This window comes from Eubalaena glacialis, chromosome 6 (assembly GCF_028564815.1).
Source record: "Eubalaena glacialis isolate mEubGla1 chromosome 6, mEubGla1.1.hap2.+ XY, whole genome shotgun sequence".
Taxonomy (NCBI): Eukaryota; Metazoa; Chordata; class Mammalia; order Artiodactyla; family Balaenidae; genus Eubalaena; species Eubalaena glacialis.
In genome coordinates this window covers 59,026,661-59,051,874 of record NC_083721.1, presented here as the reverse complement: position 1 = coordinate 59,051,874, position 25,214 = coordinate 59,026,661, and the positions used below count along the sequence as shown (strand labels likewise).

General features: G+C 32.2%; 1 protein-coding gene across 2 annotated transcripts in view; it reads right to left on the bottom strand.

Moving 5' to 3' along the window:
- The window catches only part of NECTIN3 (nectin cell adhesion molecule 3), a 137,985-nt gene that overhangs the window by 55,348 nt on the left and 57,423 nt on the right, over positions 1 to 25,214 (bottom strand). Inside the window, exons 5-7 of one of the 2 annotated variants that reach the window (XM_061194158.1) lie at positions 21,416 to 21,567; positions 2,375 to 2,513; positions 137 to 221 (exon numbers count right to left, since the gene is read on the bottom strand). In XM_061194158.1, coding sequence (XP_061050141.1) covers positions 137 to 221; positions 2,375 to 2,513; positions 21,416 to 21,567 — 376 coding nt within the window. Of the gene's footprint in view, positions 1 to 136; positions 222 to 2,374; positions 2,514 to 12,920; positions 14,717 to 21,415; positions 21,568 to 25,214 lie in introns of those variants that run through there. The other variant, XM_061194157.1, reaches the window with a different exon arrangement.

Below are 25,214 nucleotides of genomic sequence, written 5' to 3'. Positions count from 1 at the left end.
ATGTTTCAGAGAAATGATTATATATTATTATGTAATATTTAATGTATAATGACTAGATAATATTTTGAAACAAATAATATATGTTGCTTAATATTTTTTATTTCATTTTATTTTACGTGCACTCGGGAACACTTACCTGATATAGAAGGTCTTTCTGAGGCAAAGGGGGGGACTGTCCTTCATACATAGGAGGTGGTTTATGTGTGGGTGGAAGGTCGATCCTGCATTAAAAAGTTTAAAAAATGCGATTGCCACTTTTAGCAAAAAAACAAAAAAAAAGGTGGGTGGGGGAAACATTCAAGATTCGCTTAAGTTTTGAGAATATTTTCCTCATACTAATATTTGTATTAGCATACATGTTTAATTCAGTTCTTACATTTCCATTAATCAATCATAATTGGAACAAAAAAGTGAACTGGTTTTAAAGGTTCTAATGTTTAGGACTAATCTGAAATAAACAATTCTTTGAAAAATTAAAAAAAGCAGCAAATAGAAGTATTTTTTGAACATTATTATTAAGCAAGTAATCTAGTATATGATTAAGTACTGCACATTTTTACATATGACTTATGCCTACCAACATTTTAAATATAGTCAAACATGTGTAATGGAAAACACTTTCCTCCAAGTATCATAAAAGTGATTCAAAAGACTATATCTTAAAATGATAATGAAAAAAAAAGTTTATACTATATTTTGGAAACACTTCCATAATTAGTTTTCAAAAGCCATGGTCATTCTTAGAATATTCATCATGTAAATTAAGATTTTCAATCTACAAACCATTATAAATCTTGGCACCTGAAATAAATAAAGAGACCATTACATCCTTGGGGAATGCATTTATCTTTGCCAATATGACCTAATCTACTAAAAAAAAGTATTTTCATATATTTTTAAATTGTTGCATTACAACAAAAATAGAATTAAATATATCTTGTAGCTCTCTGCATTTTAGAAAATAAGTTTTCATATATTCTCCTACTTTTGAAGATCATAGATAACTAATTTTCAGTAATTGAGATCAGTAAATCAAATAAAAATTTTACCTATATTAAAAGATGAAGAGGATGAAAGCCACAGAGGCCAAAGAAATGACAAATTCTCACTTCTCCATGGGGGCATGAAATAATATTTTAAATGAACAGAATTCAAACAATAAATAAAATGATTACATGGATGTAATTACTAGCCTACTAGTAAATTATGTTTTTGAAATTATAGAAAAGCTTGAGATAATTTGGCAACTAAGATGAAGTTAACCACAAGCTAGATACTCTTGAAATATTAGAGGAATCCGGTCTTACAGGTATTAGACTAAAAGGGTATTTTATAGTCCTTTTATTTAAAGTAATTATTTCCTTTAATGTAACAAAAATCACAGCAAATGTATAGCTCCAAGATGCCATAAGTTATTTAGGTGAGAAAACCAAGGTTCATGGAGGTGATGTGACTCGTTCATGATCATACCACTAGTTTGATCGTAATAGAGCTAACACCCAGGTGTCCTTAATCCAAAAAGATCAGTGCTCTAACTGTGCCAGATTAGAGAGGCAGAGACATACACAAAGCATTTATGAAGACAGAAGAAATACATTCTTTCAGAGCCAGCCTCATGTCCTCATATAAAAACATTAATAACCACACAAGAAATAATGTCATTTGTATAGAACTTCACAGTTCATAAACATCATCTTATTCTACTCTTATCACAGCCATATGAGGTAAGCAGGAAAAGTATTATTCACATTTCACAGATGAAGCAACAAAAGCTGCTGATGGAATTAAGTGAACTGGGACTTCGGTCTTTTGATTATACAACAGAGTGCAATTTCTGTTTTTTAATTCTATCTCATGATTAGGTCCAAAACATTGCTTTCTCTTTAAATAAAAGCACATTTTGTAATACACCAAAACCAAATTTCTTTAAGATAAAAGCTTTAAAACTCAATGTATTAAATAACTTTTGGCAGTTGAAAGTTAGTTATATCTATACATAAGACAGGCATAAACAATTTAAAGAAGTAATTTAAACTTCTAAGATTTTTTATATCTGTCTTTCAACTACTTCATGGAAGACCTGCATTTTTATTCAGAAGGCAGGACAACATACAGTCATTATGTTACCATTTGGAAAGATATGTAATATACTGTAGGTTAAAAAGGTGTCTAATATATTTGTCTCTAGCAGTCCCTTGCAACTGTTTATTTACCAAAATGTAGTCAGACTTTCTGACAAAACCAGTCATCTTACAAAGACCTAACAGTATCTTTACTTCCAACCCTCAGACACTTCTCATATGAGTAGCTGTAAAGATAAAGACTACCACATACTGAATATTCATAGTTGAACACAAGCAAAAAATTTACCTACACTTTGTCAAGGTAGGATGGTCTCTTTTTTCGAGGAGTCAACAGCACAGTCACAAAGATGGCAATGATGAAAAGGGCAAGGACAGCTCCAATTACAGCTCCAGCTACAGCTATAGAAGAGGTCTGCTTAAGTGGAACCTCTGTAAAGTAACAAAAATTAGGTTTTTCAAACAATTTTAAGAGTTCTTGAATTTGTGTCTTCTGATCTCTACAATGTGCAAGGACTGATTAAGTATGTTATCCAACCACAAGCTTAGAAGACCCCAAATTTGATTCGTTACTTTTTGTAGCATTATGCTAACACATTTATTCCTTGCAAGATGTCACTTTAGCACTCCAACTTTACTTTTTTAAAGTTATGAAAAGAATATCCCCAGTCAGGTATCAATGAGTGAATCTACTGTCAACGGGCAAAGAATGTCTGGATGAGAAAAGAAGATAGAGAAAAGGATGAAAACTAAGTTCTTACTCTAAAAGGTGATAAAAAAAACAAAAAATTCAGTATTCCTTAATGGAGTTAGCCAACAATGTATTGAATAGATTTTTACCTTTCATTCTATTAAAAGAAATTCTATGAAAGAAACCAAAAACCTTCAAGAAAGGGAAAACAACACTAAAAAACAGAAAATATCCCAGACCTAATAGTCAAAAAGTGACATTGCAAAATCTAAGATTTTAAAATATAATTATTATTAAAACAGTACTTGCTGCAGATAACTTCCTTTAATTCACACACACTTAATACAAATTACACTTTAAGATAGTGTCTATACTACAAAATTATGTAAATTCTTCCCTGTCTCCTGGCTATAGACACACTCTGTCATTTCTGAATACCAATTTCTCTTTTCTAGTCTGCACCACAAAATTTTATAAGAAAGGATGTTAAAAACATATTTAGTAGTTAGCATTTCACACAATTCTAAGAAAAAGTCACCCTACTTTATGAACTCCCAATTAAAGGAATTTACTAAAATTATTTTCAAATATAAGTATTATGGATATGACAAAACCATCAATCCTTATGTGTAGGTATTATTTTGACAATTTCAGCCATATTAAATCCAATAACTGAATTTTGTGGAGCGACCCATCAGTTACAAAGAACCTTCAATATACACGATTTTATCTTTCTAACCATTAAGAAAGATATTTAAGGTAACATTCTATAAATGAAGATACTGCTATTCTAAAGTTAAATATTCTGCCCAAGGTCATTCAGTCAATGAATAGGAGAGAACACAGGGTGAAATAAAGCTAGGTTAGGGAAGGATAGAAACCTCCACCCGTAAGCCCTTTTTGGGAAAGAATGGTTTTTCGCAACATCTACCGTAGTCTCTCCTTTTGGGTCCCCTATTTGGAAATGCAGAGCTCTTAGTCTTCAATTAAATTGACATTCATATACACCCTTAAATAATTACAATTACTGTTGGAATCCATACATGACAAATTTAAATAGAATTAAGCACTATCAGTTTTGAAATATGTTTCACCTACTTACCATCATGGTATTTCCAAATACATACATAGTGTATTTAGAAGCATTTCCCAACTGTTCATATTAAAATGTGATTCATGTGGTGTTTTAGATTGCTAAAAACAATGTTTTACTTTCTTGCCAATTATAAAAATTTCTTTAGCAAACTAATGATCTTGGGTTTGTTTATTAATGGTTCATTTTATTAGCCTCATTCTAGACTAAAAATCTTATACCAATGAGCGCCAAGGAACCCAATCTGATAATCTTTCAAATACTGAATAGAATCTAAAAATATACAATTATTTTAAACAATATAATCAGCTTCATTGTTCAGGATGTTACCCTCATTTGCTAATACATATCTGGTTTATCTTCGTGTTGTTGCTCATTTCTCTAATCACTACTAACTCCATTTGAATATGTGCTACATGAGAAAAACATTTGAAAACCAAGGCAGTCAAGTATTACTCTGCTCTTATAAATGTAGAAAAAAGACTTGGGATGATTTAGGGCCAGTCTTCTCTTCTACACTATCACTTTTCCCACCATGTAAGTTATAGTTTTGTATTCGGTTTTTAACAAAAGGCCAATTGAAACCTACTAAGATTACATGACCAAGGTTATCTGACCAAGGTCATACACCTTGTCAGTGGCAAAAATAAAAAATCCCAATGTGTCAAGTATGCTACCTATTCTACACTAGTTAAAGAGTTCCCTTTAATGGAAATTTTTCTTTTGCTAAGGAATAAAGTGGTCCTATCACTTTTGCCCAAGCGTGGAGAATTTAAATTTGGGTGTTCTTATTTTGATAATGACAAAGCTAATACCATATTTATGTAATACTTCTGAAATTATTTTTCAGAAACTCAGGTTACTCTTTGAATATAATTAGCCCAAATTAAGATTCTCAATCTTAACACATCATTATATATATATATATATATCACTCAATCCCAACACATCATTATAAATTCTTCATCAAACCTCAACACCTCCTACAAGAAAGCCTTTCATTTAATCTTAGCAATAATATTTAATTTGGTAGTGCTTTGTAAGTAATAAATCAAAATCAGACTTTTAATATCCTTATGTAATTCCCAACTCTGAATATATACTATTTTTAATATCCTGAAGTAATTCTCAAGTCTATATAGATACTATTCTTTAAACATTTAAATTACGGTCTACTTATCCAATTCTATCCCATTAGTCTTCTAATTTCTAGCTCTAGAATTCCATAACTGAGAGTTGACTGTATGTATACTGTAACTCTTCCTTCTATCTTAAATTGAGCATATTTATTTCACTTGGTTCCATTCATTCTTTATTCATCTCTAACATTTTTTGCACAACTCTTCTTAGTACTGGAACAGGCTAGTAAGTGCTGAAATGAGGAAGTGGAAGAAAAGTTAGGTAGAGTCCATTTACCAATTGGATATCCTACTCTACATAGGTAAACTGATTAAGTACATATATGACATATATATCACATTTCCTTTTCTGATTCTTCAACTTACTGAGAAAAGAAGAAATAATATATTTAAGAGTATTAAGATTTTAAAAGTATTAAAGGGTGATGAACACTAGTATGAAATGCAAAGGAAGAGCTCAAGTTTCTTGCATTCAAGTCAAAGAATTTTGACGAAAATTGAGAATTTAGCCCCAACACTGCCTCCCCACATCCCTGTCCTCATAATCTACATAGACTCTATATTCCAACAAAACCACTACAAGGAGAAAAAAAATTTAACTAAGCAAATGTATAAAAATTTGGCATTTTTAAACATTAAGCTAGTTTACTGAGTGACTGACATGAAGCAACATTACCTTACCATCACCTAAGGAGATGTTCTACTAAATCTAATTGTATGCTTCCAAGCAGCAGAAAACAAAAAGACAAAAGCATTAAAATATTTAGTATTAAAGGATTGGTGCATGTCTCCCAAAAGAACATCTTTCTGTTATCACAGCTGCTTATTAACCCATATACATTGGAAACTCACCTCCAAAAACAGAAAAACAGCATTCCTCAATACAACCAAAGTATACTATCCATAATTAAAGACACCATGCATATGTCTTATGGAGAAAGCTATCAAAAATCAGTTACAAATCATACAAAAAATTTAATACAGATATGAGAAATAACTTTCATTACTTTTTGAAAAAATATACACAAATATTACAGATATTAAACTGAATTAAAGTTTGTCTTTGTTATCACTCTGATACAAGTGAATAAAGCCTACGTAAAGGCTATTCAAACATGTGCTCACCTGATTCACATCTGAAACTGAGGCATTATAAAGTTTTTAGAAGTTAAGTACTGGGCTTCCCTGGTGGCGCAGTGGTTGAGAATCTGCCTGCCAATGCAGGGGACACGGGTTCCAGCCCTGGTCTGGGAAGATCCCACATGCCGTGGAGCAACTAAGCCCGTGCACCACAACTACTGAGCCTGTGCGTCTGGAGCTTGTGCTCCACAACAAGAGAGGCCATGACAGTGAGAAGCCTGCGCATCGCGATGAAGAGTGGCCCCCGCTCGCCGCAACTAGAGAAAGCCCTCGCACAGAAACGAAGACCCAACACAGCCAAAAATAAATAAATAAATAAATAAATTTTAAAAAAAAGTTAAATACTATTCCATACACTAAAATACGTGTTTCTGGCAATTTGCTAAAACCATTTAAAATGGGTGAGTACAGAAATCCATAGTCCCTTTTTACACTTACATTAAAACACCAAATCCCAACAATTGAGATGTTAAGTTTCATCCCTCTTTTTCTTCATTTCCTCCACCAAAACTTCTGTGATGCCATGGATTGATTCACAGCTTAATGTAATACCCTACAAACTTATCTTCCCAACTTTCATTTGGGTTTAAATTCATATATTCCCATAATACATGTTACTGTATTACCAAATTTTCCCCATGTGTCCCACTGTTTTATTTTTCAATAGCTGTTTTAATGCTTATCTTTACAATATGACATCTAAGCCTTCATATCCATCCAAATATTTATCTCACTATTTTTTAATAAAAGTCCTCTATTTGGGTCAGGACAGTCTCCTCAGCTTCTCATCCAAAAAAATACCAATAGTAACCGAACATGTGCCAGGCCTTGTGCTAGGAATGCAAGGATAAATTTTACACAGTTCCTGTCCTCACAATAGAGCAAAAGCCTCAAGGTAGGGTCAGAGAATCCATAAAAATATTTATTTTCCAATGAAGTATAGGAAGAAATCATCACTTTTCTAAAAAAAGAGAGGGAGAGGGCATTTAATAAAAATTACCACTGTACTAGTACGGATTGTCACTGGTAGCCCTAGTTGGTCCACTTGTCAGGTGGCACCCTGCCACACAGGGCACCCAAAATTTCCTATAGGAAGTGTGGAGTGGGACAGTTCCAGAATGAAAGTAAGTAAACAGTTACATCTTCACTTTGTTGTCCCTCTCAATATAGCATCCTGTGACAGACATATTGTGATGTATGGGAGCTCAGCTGAATGAACTAAAAACTTATCTAGATTTAACTAAAAGTCAAAAATGTAACGGAGGCATGACATGCGTGCTCTGACAGGTGAACATCTGACTCATAAACCAAGTGAGGGTATCTGTTAATCCGTGTTATATACTAGTAGGCATTTAATCCAAGTAAATGCCATTCCTGCAAAGAACTGACAGAATGTAAAATAACACCAATAATGTAGGCACAAATAACAACAAAACCCCACAAAAATGGCAATGCAAATAACTTCTTCCTAATACATAAACTTTACCAGTTACATTATGAAATAAAACCATGGCAATATAATCAGATGTGACAAATCAAACCCCCCCCCCCAATCAAATACATTTAGAAACCAAATAAAACAAATTTATATTCACTCTTAACAACAAACCTCACACTAAACCCATACTGTGCTGAAATAGCTAATGTGAGTGGTGATTAGCATGATACTGAAAAACCAAACACCTTGAACATGAAGACTAGCTCTAAAAACAGTAGTTGGGATGAAAACTGTTAAGGTTCCCAACAATGAACTTCTTTCATTTGAATCTACTTGTTTTCAAGAGGTAGCTTAGCTTTCATACCTAAAAACAAGTGTTAAAATATACTCAACATGGACTTAAAACTTTGAATCACTGAATCAAAAAGTATAAAACCAAGATTAAAAAAAAATGAAGCACATTCAATTGTATGGTTTTCTCAAAAATGTTTTAGCAAGAAAAAAAGTTAACTTTTAAAATGAAGCACAATTATATTGTTTACCCAAATATTACTGTTTTAGTGAAAATAATTAGTATTTTAAAATGTTATTTCAGCAGATTAAAAATTTGTCTTTTTTGAATATTTTATAATGCATATAGCAAAATTCTATGGTAGCACATATATAGTTTATAAACTTATACGTATTAGGAGTACATACTAATTTTTAACTGATAGGCACAGTCAAGAGTATTAAAGAGCACTGATCTAAAGAAGATAGATAATAACTAGAATAAAATGTGAGGTTACAATAGAGGAGATATAAGTTGATAAAAAAGAATTATGAACAGCAATTATTAATTCTAAAGGGAAAAGTTTCATAAAACTATAATTTGAGCTGGACCTTGAATATGGACTGGTTTCCCAATATGGCAAAGGGAGGAAAGGGTATTTCAGGTAAAGGGAGCAGCATGAACATAATTATTAAGACATCAAAGCACATGGTACGGTAAAAAAAAAAGAGTTAATAGATCTAAAAATTATGTAGGTTCCCTGTTAGTAGATCTAGGCTTTGAGCATCAAATGCCTGCTAATATTGAAAGAAAACGAGGTAAAGACTATGTGCCTTCTGATAGAGGAACATACCACCACTGAAGTAACCTTGCCCCCCAAATTAAACCTTAATCTTATCAAGGCTCTAGATCTGTCAACTTACAGAAAATACAGAGGAGCAACTGGCACAATCCAAACTGGAAAACTGCAGGACAGATGAAGCTGTTTCTTCACCAAAAAAACTGCATGGGAAAAGTGCGGGAGTGGGGAACAGCACACAGAGAACACACAGATTAAAAGACATCTCAACCAACCAATGTATGGATCACATTTGGTTACTAGCTAAAACTGCAAAAATATATGATTAGAAATTTGAACACTCACTGGATACTTGATATTAAGGAATTATTCATTTTTGGTGTGGTAATGAATCTGTGGTTACTTTTTCTAAATGTTCCTTAACTTTTAGAGCTACATACTGATATATTTACAGATGAACTAATGGCAGGAGGGATTATATAGACAGAAATTTAAATAAAACAAGACTGACCATGAACTGACAATAACTGAAGCAGGTACATGAACATTCATTTCATTATTCTGTCTTACTATTGCATATTTTTTAATAATAACTTTTTTTTTAAACAGGAAGGTCAAAGCCTCTATGTCTTGTTTCCTCTAGCTTTTAGATCAAACTGTCCCTTCAAGACTAGGTTTTCCCTGAGATATTTCTCATAACTGAGACTGTGAAATTACGTATCATGTCTATGTAGAAGTATTATGCATGAAAGGAAATAAGGCCTTGAATTATTTTCAAGTTTTGAGATTTATACTTTAAAGTTATTCTGCTAACCTCACTTTCACTAGGCTTCATCCATAGTGCCCAGCCAGAACAAACAGCAGCTATTAACTAAAAGGCAAGTGAAATAAAACATCACAAAATTGAATCATATTTTATCCTTCAAAATTGAAATGAACATGATAAAATAACTATTATCAAGGTTCAAGAAAAGAAATGACCCCAAGGGTAGGTATATATAGCAAAAGCTTTTGTAAGCAATGTTTGGTTTCAAGCTCTTGATGGAAACCTATCACTACTCAACTCAAAGTAGACATGTACTTAAAAAAAGTGCAGCTTACTGGAATAGAAGAAAACAGAAATGCATAAACAGAAACAATTTTTTAAAAAAACACAGAAAAGTTGGTATACTCTGTACACTATTCCAAAGATTCTTTCATGCATGAATTTTTACTGGTATAACAAGAATGAAACCAAACTTAATCCAGTCAAATTGTACGTTATTTGAAAAAAACTGCTGCTTGCTCTAAAATAGTTTAAAGTTTAGGGGGGAAAATGTATCAAATTTTAATTTATTTTATCTTAAAATATTTTAGGTTTTATAACAGTGTTTATTTAATTTTTATTTTATTTTATTTTTTTGGCCGAGCCGCGTGGCGTGTGGGATCTTAGTTCCCCAATCAGGGATGGAACCTGCACCCCCTGCAGTGGAAGCGTGGAGTCTTAACCAACAGACCACCAGGGAAGTCCCTGTACCATAATTTTAAATGTCAGAAATGAGGAACAGGGAGAAGGTAACTACAAGCAATAAGAAACAATGTCATTCCTACTCAAAGCAGCTCACAAGCAACAAGTTAAAAACACTAAATGCCAACTTAAAAAATATTTTATGAAATGTGTTAATTCCAAACTGAAAGCTAATATATAAAAATTTGACTTATGTCAAAGTCACAGCAAACATTTAAAATTTATTTTAACTGCTAGGACTAGAGAGAGAAGATAATTCATGACTGTGGAGAATGTATATACATACTGATGATATGTATATATGAGAGGAATTATATGATTAATTAAAAGTAAATTTTATAATGGTTAACATGCCAACTTAGATGCTTCCTCAAACTTTATTTAAGTGTATCCTTAACCTGATATAGTCTTGTTTGGAAAGAGAAATAAAATAGGTTTCTAATTCCACAAAACATCATTAATCAAAGGAAACTAGGCTACACACACACACACTCTCTCTCTCTCCAGCAAAAATTATAATGCGGACAAAGAAGGTAATCCAGAGCCATAGGCTTGTAACAGAAATATGCCTCTTAAGAATTTTTTAAAAAAACTTTTATTTAAAGATTTATTGAACGGCTATTGGGGCTACCACCTGATAAGTAACTTGGTTAAAAAAAAAAAAAATCCCTGGTACAAATTAAAACTAAATATATCTCAATATATCAAAAATTTGAGAAAAGAGCTTTTTATGGATGACACATTAACAAGTAAATAGGAAAAACAATCCAGTCTGTAAATCATTCCCCTGTTAGAATTAAAAAATCAATATGGGTACCATTTCTTCCTTTCTTACACTTTACATTGATTACTTCCACACATTAACAACTTCTTGTTCATACTTTGTTTCAGCAGTATTTACCAAAAGCAAAATCAAACTAAAATCAGATGTTTTTGCATCTAATATTGCTACATTTCTCTCAATTTCTGCACTTATACATTGTACTTCCTATAGCCCCTTATGCTAACATTCAGCCAGGCTTACCATTATAACTTTCCTATATATGGCTATCAGAAGCAATACCTACTACTGAAAAACCCTAATGGTTTCTTTAATGTTCGACTTATCAAACAGAAACCTTTCAGGCACATGGTAAAATACTAAATCTTTCAACTATAAAGTACTTCTCAAATACCACTTTTAAAGTCAACCCCTAGACTATTAAAGTTTCAACATATTTTAATAAAAATGCAAAAAAGGGAAAAACAAAGAGTTGACTTCATCTCCACTGTATCACTGAAGTACTTTAACCACTGTGAAAGAAAACTCTAAAGTGAACACAAAAATGAAAAACCAGTTCAAATATAAAGGTAATAAATATAAACACGGCCAAAATAAAGTAAAACTATTCTTCTACCTTTTCCAAGAAGAGAGCAGGAGTTCAATACATCAATTAGCTGTGCACATTACTGATATTCAAAAAGTAATTTAAAAAACTGTTTATTAATATGACTATGTTTACAAACAAGTCTCTATGTACAGTAAACATACATAAAGCTCTAATAAACAATACTGCAATGCTTCAGAAAGTCTTAAGCACTAGTATCATATCATATTCTTAAAATTCTGAAGTCTTTTAGTAGCTTGCCAAATGATTTAGAAAGGATGCAGAATATAACAAATACTCACTTGCAGTGTTCCATGTCACTCTCTACTGCCAAAAACAAAACAAAACAAAACAAAAACCAACAAAAACTAAACAAAAAACCCTAACCACACAATGGCCACTATTTAAAAGAAAGTTCATGATCACTAAGTAGATATTCATATTTTAAAATACAGTTCTTGGAATACATTGCTAATTTCCTTCAGATTAGTCTCAAGTTGTGATTTGTATAATATTCTAAATGGGATTACCGTTCTCAGATTCATATGACACTTCAAACCACTATTCTAAAGAGCATATTTTGCTCAAAAAAGCCACAAATTTACATCTTCTATGGAAAAAAGTTTTAGACTCATCTTTCTTATGGCCATATCATTGCTAACATTTAAATAAAAAAATAAAGTCACTTCGATCATAAGGTATTATCAAGAAAGTTTTTCTTCCGATGATTGGGACCAAAGAGTCTTAATATTGGTCAGTGGTTAGCCATATTTAAACCAAATATTTTTAACAAGACATCAGTGAACTTAACTGTATCCTTAACCAACACTTTACTGTTATACTAAGTGTTTGAGGGAGAGAAATAAAATAGATTTCAAACTTCCACAAAATACTGCTAGTTAAAATAAAGGAAACTAGGTTATAATCACTGAGAATAAAGCCTTCACTACTTGCAAAATTCTATGAACATGTTAGAACTTTGCCTTATAAAAACATTTTTTTAGATTTGATGAGGATTGGGAAGGTGAAAAAAAAGGACCTACTTTGCCATTTTATTAACAAAATAAGTTATTTAATTTATGATTCTCCTGCTAACTTCTATTTCAACTCCCTGGCAAAACACCTAAGGCAATTCTACACAATCCTTTTTTCAAATGAATCATCAACAGATAAAACATATTCTTTGGTATTCAAAATAGTTGTCATCATTATAATTGTATAGGACTCCACTGTAGAAGCAATTTAATTACCTAACAAAGAAGATCCACATTTGAAGATTTAGGTAAGATTTCTTTTTCAAAAGATACATGATTTTTGGAAAGGATATACTTAATTATGTAAAAAACAAAAAACAAAAGGACCTCATGATGTTTCCAGTTTTAATTGGAAAAACAAAAATCTTGAAACACATACATACATTTAGGAGGAAAAGGGGGATGGTTTGTCAATATCCATCAGCAAGTGCTAGTGATTGGTTCTATAATTCAGATTTTTTTCTTGTTAAATCTCAAATTTCCAAGTTTATTCTATTTTTTCCTATATATTTATCCATTTGAACAACATCAATAATAAATGACTAAAACAAGATGGTCTACAAAATTCTCTGCACAGATTCTTGGCTGAAATATTTGTCTCATTTCTAAAAATGGTACTCCAATGCTTGTTTTACCCATGGTCTTCCATATACTGAAATGCTCTCTCTGCACTCTATTAAACTATGTACCATCTTTTCATTATTATTCTTATATTTAGGACATAAATCATTAAAACAAAACTACCACTTCATGTACCAAAACCTATGTTCACATGACAATATAAGCATTGCCCTCCAGAGATGAAAAAATTGTAGTAATTATCATGTTTAAAAGGCATGTTTTTATTACTCTTGTGTGTATTTTGGACAAAAATATTGATCAGCTAATTATGCTCTTCCACACATCATGTTCACTGAGTTTACTACCACAGTTTTTAGTGCAACAAAATACCTTTGAAAAGCCATTCTACAGTAATTATGGCAAGGCTCATTAAAATGCAGAGGTAAAGATTCCATTTGTATAGAAACAGAGAAAATAATGTTTGAAAAGAAAAGGTGTTTCATCAGGCTGAATTTTTTGTATACTAAAAATATATATAAACATTTCTTGAATTAGTTTTATAGTCAATTTTGATGTAGTATCATTTAGTGGTGATAAAATTTGAGAGGTATATGTTTAACAAACATTTTACTTGAGATTATAGTCTTAGGTAAACATTTAATACACAATGCCAAGGTAGTTTCCTTTTTTTTTTTTTTTAATTTTTGTACCAAAAAAGTCATTCATTTAATGTTGACATTTCTTCTTACCTGTGTGCCTCAGACCAATAAAGTACTCTGCATTAAACTTTAAATCTTGAGACAGTAGTACAGCATTGAAAAAAAAACTGTAAAGCAGCTCAGATACACTGAACCCAGATTTTACATTTCCATTTGTCAAATTAGAATATAAAAAGTAAGCTTGAAAATCAAGTTGAAAAGCTTATTATTCCTCAAGAAAAAGTATGAACAATCTGAAAATGATCAACTAGTATGAATGAAACATTGTACATAGTTAAGTCACATTTAGTGGCTGCTAAACATACCACTCCCTCCTGGAAATTACGGAACCATCTACATGTGAAACTAAGTCATCTTCATTTTCATCATACTGTTCATCGCTGACGAACTTCATTCCCATTTTTAGATCTTCATAATAATCCATTGGTCTTTCAAACCTACTGAGATTTTCTACATTGTTCCACTGCGTTTTTTCATGCTCTTCTAAATAGTCTTTCCGTATTAGATTGTTCACTGGATTTTTGTTTTCTTTTTTTACACTGTCTGGGTAAGAATCAAGCTCATCTTGTTGAAGAACATCTATCTGTGATTCTTTTTGCATATCTGATGGTGGAATGTAGTTCTTGGCAAAGTAGTCTCCACGAAACGTCCGTCTTCTCCTATAGCAGAATATTCCAGCCAAAACACTTACAAGTACTACGAAGAGAGCCCCACCCACTACACTAGCAATGATTGTGCCAATTGTGTCATCCTTAATTGTTGCCAAAGTTGACAATGGGAAGGGCAATTTTTTTGGTTCTGTTGCTAGGTCCTTGAAGTCAGCAGTTGAGGGATGCCACTGAATTGTAGGCTGAAGGGTGGTAGTAGTAGGAGGATCTAATGGAAACGGTAAAGATAGACAAGACACAGAAAGGCAAAGAATGTCAATGCAGGCTGATTCAGCAGCAAGTTGAAAAGACAGCACAGTTAATGAAAATATATTCATAGTAACAATAGTTTTTCATTCTTAATTTAAGATTAGAAAGTAGTGATACTTCTATATGTAAAAAAAAATAACAAAACTGACTTAGTCAGTTACCAATTATGTAAAGGGAATGAAAAATTATGTATGGCGTAAATCCTAAATTATTCTATTCCAAGTTTAAGCATGATATTGTATTCTAAGAAATACTTTTTCTTTTAAATTAAGACTATTATTTAAGTGTCCTACATACAGCTGGCTTAAGAATTATCATTACTAAAAAATTAAATCGAATCATTCAAATGTACATTTTCTTAGCCAGTAGCACAAGGAAATAACAGAATAATAAAAGAATGAAAAAATTAAAATATGTTTTCTTGATATCCATCTTTACCTAATATAGTTTATTTTTGTAAGAGCTGAACTTATCTTTAAAAGAATGAAAAACTATAGATTCTTGTTAAGTGGCCATAGTATAAGCTGTTGACTTAATAATTCTCTCAAAAATATTTTCCTTAAATAAAGAAAACTCTTTAATTTTTAGAAAGGACATATGTAGTATATACCATTATTTAGTGATTTAAAAAATAAAAAGCACATATTTAAACTATGTTAGCCAGATGGGCTATTATCAAATGAGACCAATAGACAAAGTAAAAACATATTATAAACTATACAGTGTTATAAAAATGTTATCATCATGTCTATACTCCATGGGCAAGATATCTGAACATTTAGGAAATTGAGAAATTTCAACCATGTCTGCAAAATTCAATGTCCCATTGCTTTAGGATGGAGTCTCAGAAAGAGCAGCTAATATTTTAGAGAGAACATTCTAATGATACTTAAATATTAGATGCAAATGATCCTGTGTATTGCCATTAGATTACAGAGTAAATAGCCATTAATATTAAAAAGCAACTAAACATAAATAGTAAAAATTAAAGATTGGTTAATTATCAATTAAGTGGTATTTGTAGGTCATGTTACACAAAATTCTAGAGTTTGAAGAAAGGATGACTTTAAAAATCTTGAATTTCTTCATTGATAAAAAATAAATGACCCAAATGGTAATCTCCTATAATTATTTTTTAAATGAGTGGTACTGACAGAGCTTTTAAAAAGTGATTGTTAGAAAAATACTAAATCTACATGGGGTAAGTTATTCTAAAATTACAAGCTAAAGAAAAATACTTACTGAAACAGGTTTCATCACGGAATGCCATATGTATAGAATGTAGTAAAACTTTAGCAAGTACAGTGTAAAATGTAACAAGTACATTATAAGTAATTTCCTATGAGTTTAAACCAATATAACAGGCAATCCAGTCAAGTACCTTGAAGTGAATTAGTTACCATATTATATGTAAGTAAATGAATCAAAGAAGAATTTTAATTTGTGAGAACAAATTCACTAGCTGCACAAATTCAATCTTAAAAAAAAAATTGTGAAATTGCAGGATCATTTCTACTATAAAAGTAGTAAAGTCTCATATAATCCAGCCTCACAGAACCAGGATATTAAAGAAACAGACTAAAAAGTAATCATTTATAAGACAACTCATGTATTTTCTGAGGAGGATTAATGAAAGTTTTACATATTAAATGTCATCTTTACAATGATTCCCAAAGGAAAAAGTGTTATAATAAACAGGCATCAGCATGTTTAAACAAAAGCACAAATCACCTAATTAATGATTTAAAATTCACACATTTTTGTGCACATAAAATTTTTAAAGTTTTTGATAGCTCTTAATGAAATGGTATTTTTCTCAGAATAGTACACGTACACCTGAGCTCTCACCAAATATGATACATAACTGTACATTTTTACGAAGTATTCTTAAAAAGAAAAAATCACTGACATTTATTTCTACTTGTAATGTTCTTTATGTGAACACAAATGGACATCTACTGTGTATTTAACTGAGATTTAACAAAATACAACTTTCAGAAAATCTAACAACAAAAAAAGAGTAACCAAAAAAAAATCTATTTAAAAATCTTATTTTGTCAGTTCTAGAAATTTTCAAACTTACCAGCCCCTCCTCAACTAGTGTAAAAAAAACAGCATAGGGCTTCCCTGGTGGCGCAGTGGTTAAGAATCCCCCTGCCAATGCAGGGGACACGGGTTTAAGCCCTGGTCTGGGAAGATCCCACATGCCGCGGAGCAACTAAGCCCGTGCGCCACAACTACTGAGCCTGCACTCTAGAGCCCACGAGCCACCACTACTGAGCCCGCGTGCTGCAACTACTGAAGCCCATGCACCTAGAGCCCGTGCTCCGCAACAAGAGATGCCACTGCACTGAGAAGCCCGCGCACCGCAACGAAGAGTAGCCCCCACTCGCCGCAACTAGAGAAAGCCCGCGCACAGCAATGAAGGCCCAATGCAGCCAAAAATAAAATAAATAAATTTTAAAAAATAGCATAGCCTCACTATTAATAAGAGGGACTACTGTTAAACGTTATATTTTGTATCTTAAGCAATGGACATATCACGATTCACATGAGACATTTATTCATGTTTTCCAATTCTTGCTCTGCTCCAAGATAATTACAGTGAGAGTCATTCTTTGTGTAAGGAGGCAGGAGGACAATTTTGTAATCACTAATAGCTACTTATTTATCATGATTTACAAATCCTTCCCATAAATAAATAAGCATTCCTTATTTATTCAGTTTTTTTTTTATATTCTTTGCTAAATGCGATAAATAAATATATAACAAATGTAATAAACTAGTAGATTCTGAGTTCTCCACACACAACTTCTTAAGTTTCTTTTTCAAATTAACGAGTTCTGCCAAATAGGAAAACGAACAGTCCAGTAAAACCTCTGTAGCTATAAAGTATATTTTAGCCTAATAATTACTGTGTTAAAAAAACTGAATGAATTGGTTCCCTTTTCTTTTAGACTATATAAATTGTTTAAATAAACAAAATCTATAAATGTTAAAGTTGAAGGATTGCTAAATTAAGTGTGTCTGATATTATGTCTGGATTGAAATTCATTCAAATTATATGATTTGAAATTCAAGATTTGCATAGGAATATACTTTGATTTTTAGGCATGAGGAACTTAAGTGATATATGAAAATTTGCTTCTCTAGTCTCAGAGATGTAAGAGGTATCAGGGAAAAAACACACACACCAAAAGCAACTAGAAAAACACAATTTCAAGCAGTCGGTTAGTCCTGGACAAAGAGCCACTGTATCACCATGAGTAATAACTGAAGTTGAATATTGCAATCTTGAATCTTGAATATTGTACCTCTTGCACAATAACTTATGCCAATGTGGGAAAATGTATAACAAAATTTCAAATAATTTCCCTCAGAGTTGCTAATTCTATTCTGTTGTGGGTAGAACTTTTTAGCCTCCAGTCATAGCATACATTCCTTTGACAAATATTTTAAAATATCATTTATGAAATTTTAAAATATAAATTTTATTATTGAGATTAAAATGTTTTCCTAGAGGAAAACGGGTACATATAACTCACAATGAAAAAGATTAACTTTCTGATCATTTACTGTATAAGTTATGGCCTTTTATTGTGATAAAAGCCTACTAGTAGGCTTTAATAGTCAGTTGGGGAAAGCAATTTGTATCTAGGATACATGATATACACTAAGAAGCTCGTAGAGGAGCTAACTAAACTCAGTACAGTATACTGTATTAAAGACTCTGGACAGAAAATTAAAGTCTAATTCTTGATGATTACTTAAAGAAAACCATCTCATATAATGCTATCTTTTTCTGAAGTACTCAGTGGTAATTAACTGTGATTTTTCATATTTACTCAAAATTTTGTTTCCACTCTTATAAGACTTAGTAGAGGTTGATTTTAAAATATGTAAAGTTTATCATCAGTGGTGTATTAGTACCTTTGTCAAAAAAAAATAAATAAATTTACGTAAATGCAGACTCTGAATTTTTTATTCTTTCCTGATTATTTTCTTCTCAAATGTATTCATGCATGCAACAAAAGTTTACTGAACACTTACTATGTGCTAAAGATTGCTGCAGAGGGTGAGAATATAGTATTGATTAAAGCACACAAAACTCCTGCCCTCTTAGGACATATGTTCTAGTAGGGGTAAAAACAGGCAAGCATATAAATAAAATATGTAGTATGTCACATGGTAATATGTACCGTAGAGAAAAAATAAGGCAGAGAAGAATGACAGACAGTAGTAAAGGGGTGAGAAGAGAGAGGTTTCAATTTTAAATATGGCTGTGAAGGTGATATTTGAACAAATATCTCTTTCCCTGAAGGGAAAGAGGTATGAGGATATCTGAAGAACATTCTAGGCAGTGGAAACAGAAAGTGCAATGACTCTGAGGCAGGAATGTGCCTGTTCTGTTCAAAGAACAGCAAAGTGGCCAGGGTGGCTGAAGCCAGGTGTACAAGGGATACAACAAGAGGTGAGCTCAGAAAGATAATCTAGGGCCATAACATGTACAGAGCTTATAAATCACTGTAAAGATTTGGTTTTCATTGTGGGCAAAATGGGAAGTCCATGGAACGTTTGGAGGAGAGGACTGACGTGATCCAACATGCCCTTTAAAAGGATTATTCTGCCTGCTCATCTGATGACAGATTGAAAAGTAGGAAAATTAAATGGCTGTTCTGTAGTGAAGTAAGGGTTGCCTGATGGTTTGTGCCAGAATACTGGCAACAAAAGTGGAGAATTGGTAAGGTTCTGTATATAACATAATGAGAGAGCTCACATCAATTTGTTGATGGATGGGGTGGGGTATGAGAGGAAAATCAAAATCGGGAGTAAGTATCAAGGATTTCATGCCCTGAGCAAATGTAAGGATGGAGCTACCAATAACTGAAAAGGCAAACAAAGACTGCTGGAGAAAGAGATTCGGTGGCAAGAGGCAGAAGAAAGATGAGGAACTCAGTTCTGAATGCATATTATACTTCTACATAGGAGGTTAATGATCACTAAGAGGCAGTGGGACACACAAGTCACGAGTACTGGGAAATGGACCCTGAATACCAAAGATATAAATTTAACATATCACCAATAGATAAGATGCCAAAATTGAGCCTTGATATTTAAATGATTACATAATTAGAACACATTGAGCCTAGGATTTACAAGTAGTATCCCACACCAAATTTTGTACAACAGAAATAAAAAGTAATCGGTCTTTAGGTAACCACATTTTAAATACGGATTTCCTGTGGCTTTAAGATTCCCTTTTTTTTTTTTTTAAATAAAAAAACCTCTAAGGGAAGAAAGAGAGACTAATATACTAATAGATTTACACCAAAGCACTGCTGTTGGCAGAAAGGACTAGCTAGAGATGTACAAAGCTCTAATCTTCTTGTGAGATACATGCAAAAAAAAAATTGTGTCTCTATCATGTGCCAGGCACTAAGTGCTGAGTATACAGTAATAAAAGAAAGCAAACACAAATTGTTTAAATATGAAGATAGATAATGGGTAAATAAATATGCATACAACTACAAACTGTGGTAAATACCATGAGAAAATAATATGGGAAACTGTTCTTAGATTCAGTGATCACAGAAGGACTAAGAATGTAACATTAATGCAAGCTTAAAATTTCTCTAAAATCATGGAAGAGAATCTGAAAAAGAGTATATATCTATACATATATAAAACTGAATCACTTTGCTGTACACATGAAACATTATAAATCAACTATACTTTGATTTAAGAAAATTTAGTTTTAGACTGAACAGAGAAAAAAATCTTAACTACCTATTATCTAATTACCATACAAACCTCCATTTCTCAAGATTCTCTTCCTTTTTCCTCTAACTTCCCATTTGTTAGACACAAAGATTGCTACATTCTTATAGTCAGGAGGGAGACGTTTAAAATATTTATATAATTTTTATAAATAAGCATTCCATTGATAATTTATTAATTATAACTACACCCAGGAAAAATACATTTTTAGCTCCAACTATGTTTTGTAAATACCCAAATATATACTCAGTCAAACTGATAAAAACATTCACAGTGAAACAAATGGAATGCATAAAATCTAAGTTCTTAGTGGCTTATGGACTGACCATAAAACACATCTTAAATTTTATTTCATTGGAACATTTTCAGTAGCATTCCTACTTCACCTCTCAGTAACTCTATACGGTATAGCCTCATATTGAGTGACAATGATATTTAATAAGAAGGTCATCAAAATTGATATCCCATTTTATTTATTAGACACATGTGCAGAGTAGCTTACCAAAAACAAACAAAAAAATCCAACATTTATTCTTGGTGTAAATACGAAAGAACCTAGAAAGGTACACACTACCAATAAAAAGAATATCTAATACTATTTAACTGAAAAATTAGCTATAGGCATAAGGTCTTAAAATGTATATAACTTATTGCAGAGACATTTTGACATTTTTTAAGTAATGGAATGCCACTTTACATATGTATTTCAGGTAGAGTTGCTTTATTATATCTCTTTTAGATTATTTGGAAAACCTCACACTGAGGAATATGTATCTATCTTCACAAGTGTAAATTACTGCCTAGATCATAGTGTTATTGTTATGATTGTTGTTACAGAAATAATTTAAGTAACTCATTTTGTGAGTAAATAGTAACTTACCGGAAATATAGATGACCTTTTGATCACTTCTTTGACCAAGGGAATTGGTCACTTTACAGACATAAACACCAGAATAATTGAAAGTCAGTGGATGGACAAAATGAAGAGTATTGTCTGAAGCCAATAAACCATCAGGCCACTGTCCATCCAACCTATATTTTAAAAGGCACAAAATTACTTTAAATATCTTCAGATTCTATTCATTGACAGCTATTTAAATAAGACATTATACTTCCTAGTTGTCAGTGAAAGAATCAGTATCCTTTAGGTAAAAGTCACTATGAAATAAAAGCACATGTTACGAATTTTCATTTTAATAGAGATGAATTAATTGATAAAGTCCATTAAGAATACCCATTCTTTCAAAATATCAATTCATATCAATTCATATAAGTGAAGCTAGGCTAATGTATTAGAAGGAATAGGAGGGAAGGAGAGAAAAAAATATGTGATTTTTAAAGAATTATATTTGGAAAACTGGAAAATTAGAAATATATATTATTTGAAGACATACCCATAGTATCAAAAGAATTAAAATAATTCTCAGTGAATTATGAATCTATACATGATATATCTACAACTTTCTTAATGAAAAGTCATCATTTTAGTACATGATAATGTTTTAGCACCTTCTGTAACATATTTAAAGAGCAACATTTAATACTGAGCAAATAAATCTATACTGTGCCCTATCCAAAGGTGGTTAATTTCTAAAGCACCAACAAGGATCTTCTTATAAAATAATTTCATTCATAACGTAGGCATCTGTGACAACAAAAACCAATGCAACTTTGGTATCAATAATAACTCTTTTTAAATGGTTTCTCTACTAATTGGGTTAAAAGGTCCTATCTGGTGTACATATTATTATAAACCATAATAGGAATAAAATCCCACTATAAGAACTCTAAAACCATTCATTGCAATGGAACTAAGTATACTGTTACACCTCATTTTTCCAACCTTAGGGTATACCCCATGGGGGGAAAAAAACCAATAGGTCTTTATTTTGAAAGTGTTTTTACAGCCCATAAATTATTTTTTAAGATGAGAGGATAAAAAGTGAAGTAAACCCAGGCACTCAACTACTACTATAGTTTGAGCTAAGCAGATTTTCAAAAAGTGCATTCACTCATTCACTCAGCCATCCATTATTTAATTACTAAGAACTTACTATTTACCATACTCTGCTCTGCTGGTGTTGCTGAAATGCACAGGTAAATAAGATTTGGTCCTTGCTTTCAATGATCTAAGCACATTAGTAGGAGACCAACAACTAATTACAAAGGGAATAAGAACATAGAACAATGAAAAGGTAGAAAGAAGCAAATCAACACTGGAGAACAGATGGAAGGATTTTGGTCTGTGATCTCAAGTGCATAAAAGAACAATCAGTAAAATCTTTTACAGTTGCTCTGACTTTAATTTAGCATTGAAGGATAAAGGTAATATTCTTACATGGTTTAAAGAACAAAAACAAAAACCCCATATCTTCTTCTGAAGAGAACTTTGGAAAGAACATTTTTACAAGCATCAGCTTTCAAAAGGTAAACCCTTTTTCTAGGAGTATAAGAATGAATATGAAGTCTATGTATCTTACCAGTTAGCTCTGTACTTTGGGCCCAAAATTCTAACCCCTTTTATTCTGAGAAATATAAAAGTGGCTTATAATCCTTTAAAGTTGTTTATTCAAATAAGCTAGAAAAATCTAAATATCATATTAAACTCACAACAAATGACATGCTAAGCACCTTCCATGCTCCTGTATCTATGCTACATGATTTATATTCAATGTCTCTACCCTCACAAAAACTCTATGGGGTACCATTATCAATGAGGATACAAAGGATTAGAAAGGTTAAATAACTTATTCAAAAAAGACATCTCCAAGTACAGACACCAGGATAAGAACTCAGAATTGTATGACTTTTAGAAATACCCTATCACACATCTTAACCAGTGCCTTCTTCCCACTTTGAAGAAAATGTAAATGGAAGGTCTTCCCTACTTTTAAAACTTTATCTTCGTTTAAAGACAACAGATTGACCAAATATACTCTTTCCTTGCACCCACAAAATACCACCTAAAGTAAGATTAAAGGAATGAAAAAACTGTTAAAAACCAATGCGGAGAAAGAGAACAGGAGGTAGAATTCATCAGATGTTTCAACTAACTTTTAGAAGACAGAAAACAGATGGGGAAAACAATATATGCTTTAGGCCAATGTTTCCCAATCAGGAGTAATTCTGTCTCCAGGGGACATACCTGGTATGTCCTGAGACAGTTTTGGTTGTCACAGCTGGGGGTGGGGGGAGTATGTGCCGCTAGCTGTAGAGAATAGAGGCCAGGGATGCCACTAAACATCTCACAATTCACAAGACTGCCTCCAACAACAAAGATTTATCCAGCCCAAAATGTCAACAGTGCCAAGACTGAAAAGCTCTGCTTTTGGCTGAAGAAGTGCTTGCAGGAGGCATATGAATGAGGAAGCAGCCAATGTGGTCCACTGAACCCAAGATCTGGACTTTGACTCACTGTACTGCAGAAGGCCAGAGTGAGGCAGAGGGCTAAAAATAAGGAGATCAGTTGAAAGTTGAAAAAACAAAAAAACAGACTCCTCTCAACTCTGTACAGATACCAGGCATTTATGTTTTAGGCAAAATAATAAGGTTAATTCAATAAATAAACTGAATGGCCATGAAAAAAAAGAATTCTACTCTTCAGTAACTGATATCTGAAGCTCCCCCAGTGAAATAAACTCCTCTCTAGTTGATCACTCAAAGTGATCTACCCAGTAAGTACTCCCCACTTAAAATAAAATGCTGAAGAGTTTCCACTCAGCATTTTATTTTAATGCATCACTGTGAAATGACTGGACAACTGAGAAAATTAAGAAATATCTACAAAATGAAAGACCAAACAAACAAACAAAAGAACCTGGAGGAAAAAAGAAACAATATGTAAGAAGCAGAAAAAACTCTGCAGAGGAAATAATTCTAGTATCTCTAGGAAGAAACAAGAAGATACTACATCCATAAAATACGAAAAGGATGCTATGAAAATGAACAGAGAATAAGAAAACACTCTTAGAAACCGAAAATATGTCAAAAGAAAATTTTCAATCAGTGGAGCAGAGGGATCGAGGAAATCTTGGAAGAACAACAAAAACTGAAAACTAAGTAAGGAAGAACGTTTAGTATACAAGAAATAGGAATTCCAGTACAAACAAACAAACAAAAAAGCAGGGTTAATGACCAAGGGGAAAAAAAAAAGAAGAAAAGAATAAGAAAGAAGAGAAGCGAAGCGAAGAGAATCCACAGTTGACAGATACAATTCTCTAGACTGAGAAGGTGTGGGGCGTGGGGGGAGGGGTGCAAACACTGAGAAATACGAACGCAAACCTCAGTATAGCAGTTTGAAATTCCACAGATAAAGAGAATTAAGGATATTCAGATAGTAAACTACACAAGTAAAAAGAAGCAATTATTAGACTCAGGAAAAACAAACAGCTTTAGAAACAAAAGAAAACAAAATTCCAGTATACTACTTAACTCTCAGTAAATAATATTTACCTGTCATAGGGAGGCAACGATTACACAGTTTATTTCAAAGTAGCTTAATTTCATTGGGACGATGAAGGTCAGGAATATGTATATGAGTATGTTTATGTGTGAAGGGGTAGATATAAAATTAAATTTTCATTTTCATAATAAGAAGTCAATAGACAGTGTTAAAGATTAGTAAATTAAGAAGCAGCAGTTTAAGACCAATGATGATAAACACCAGAAGGAATTGCTAA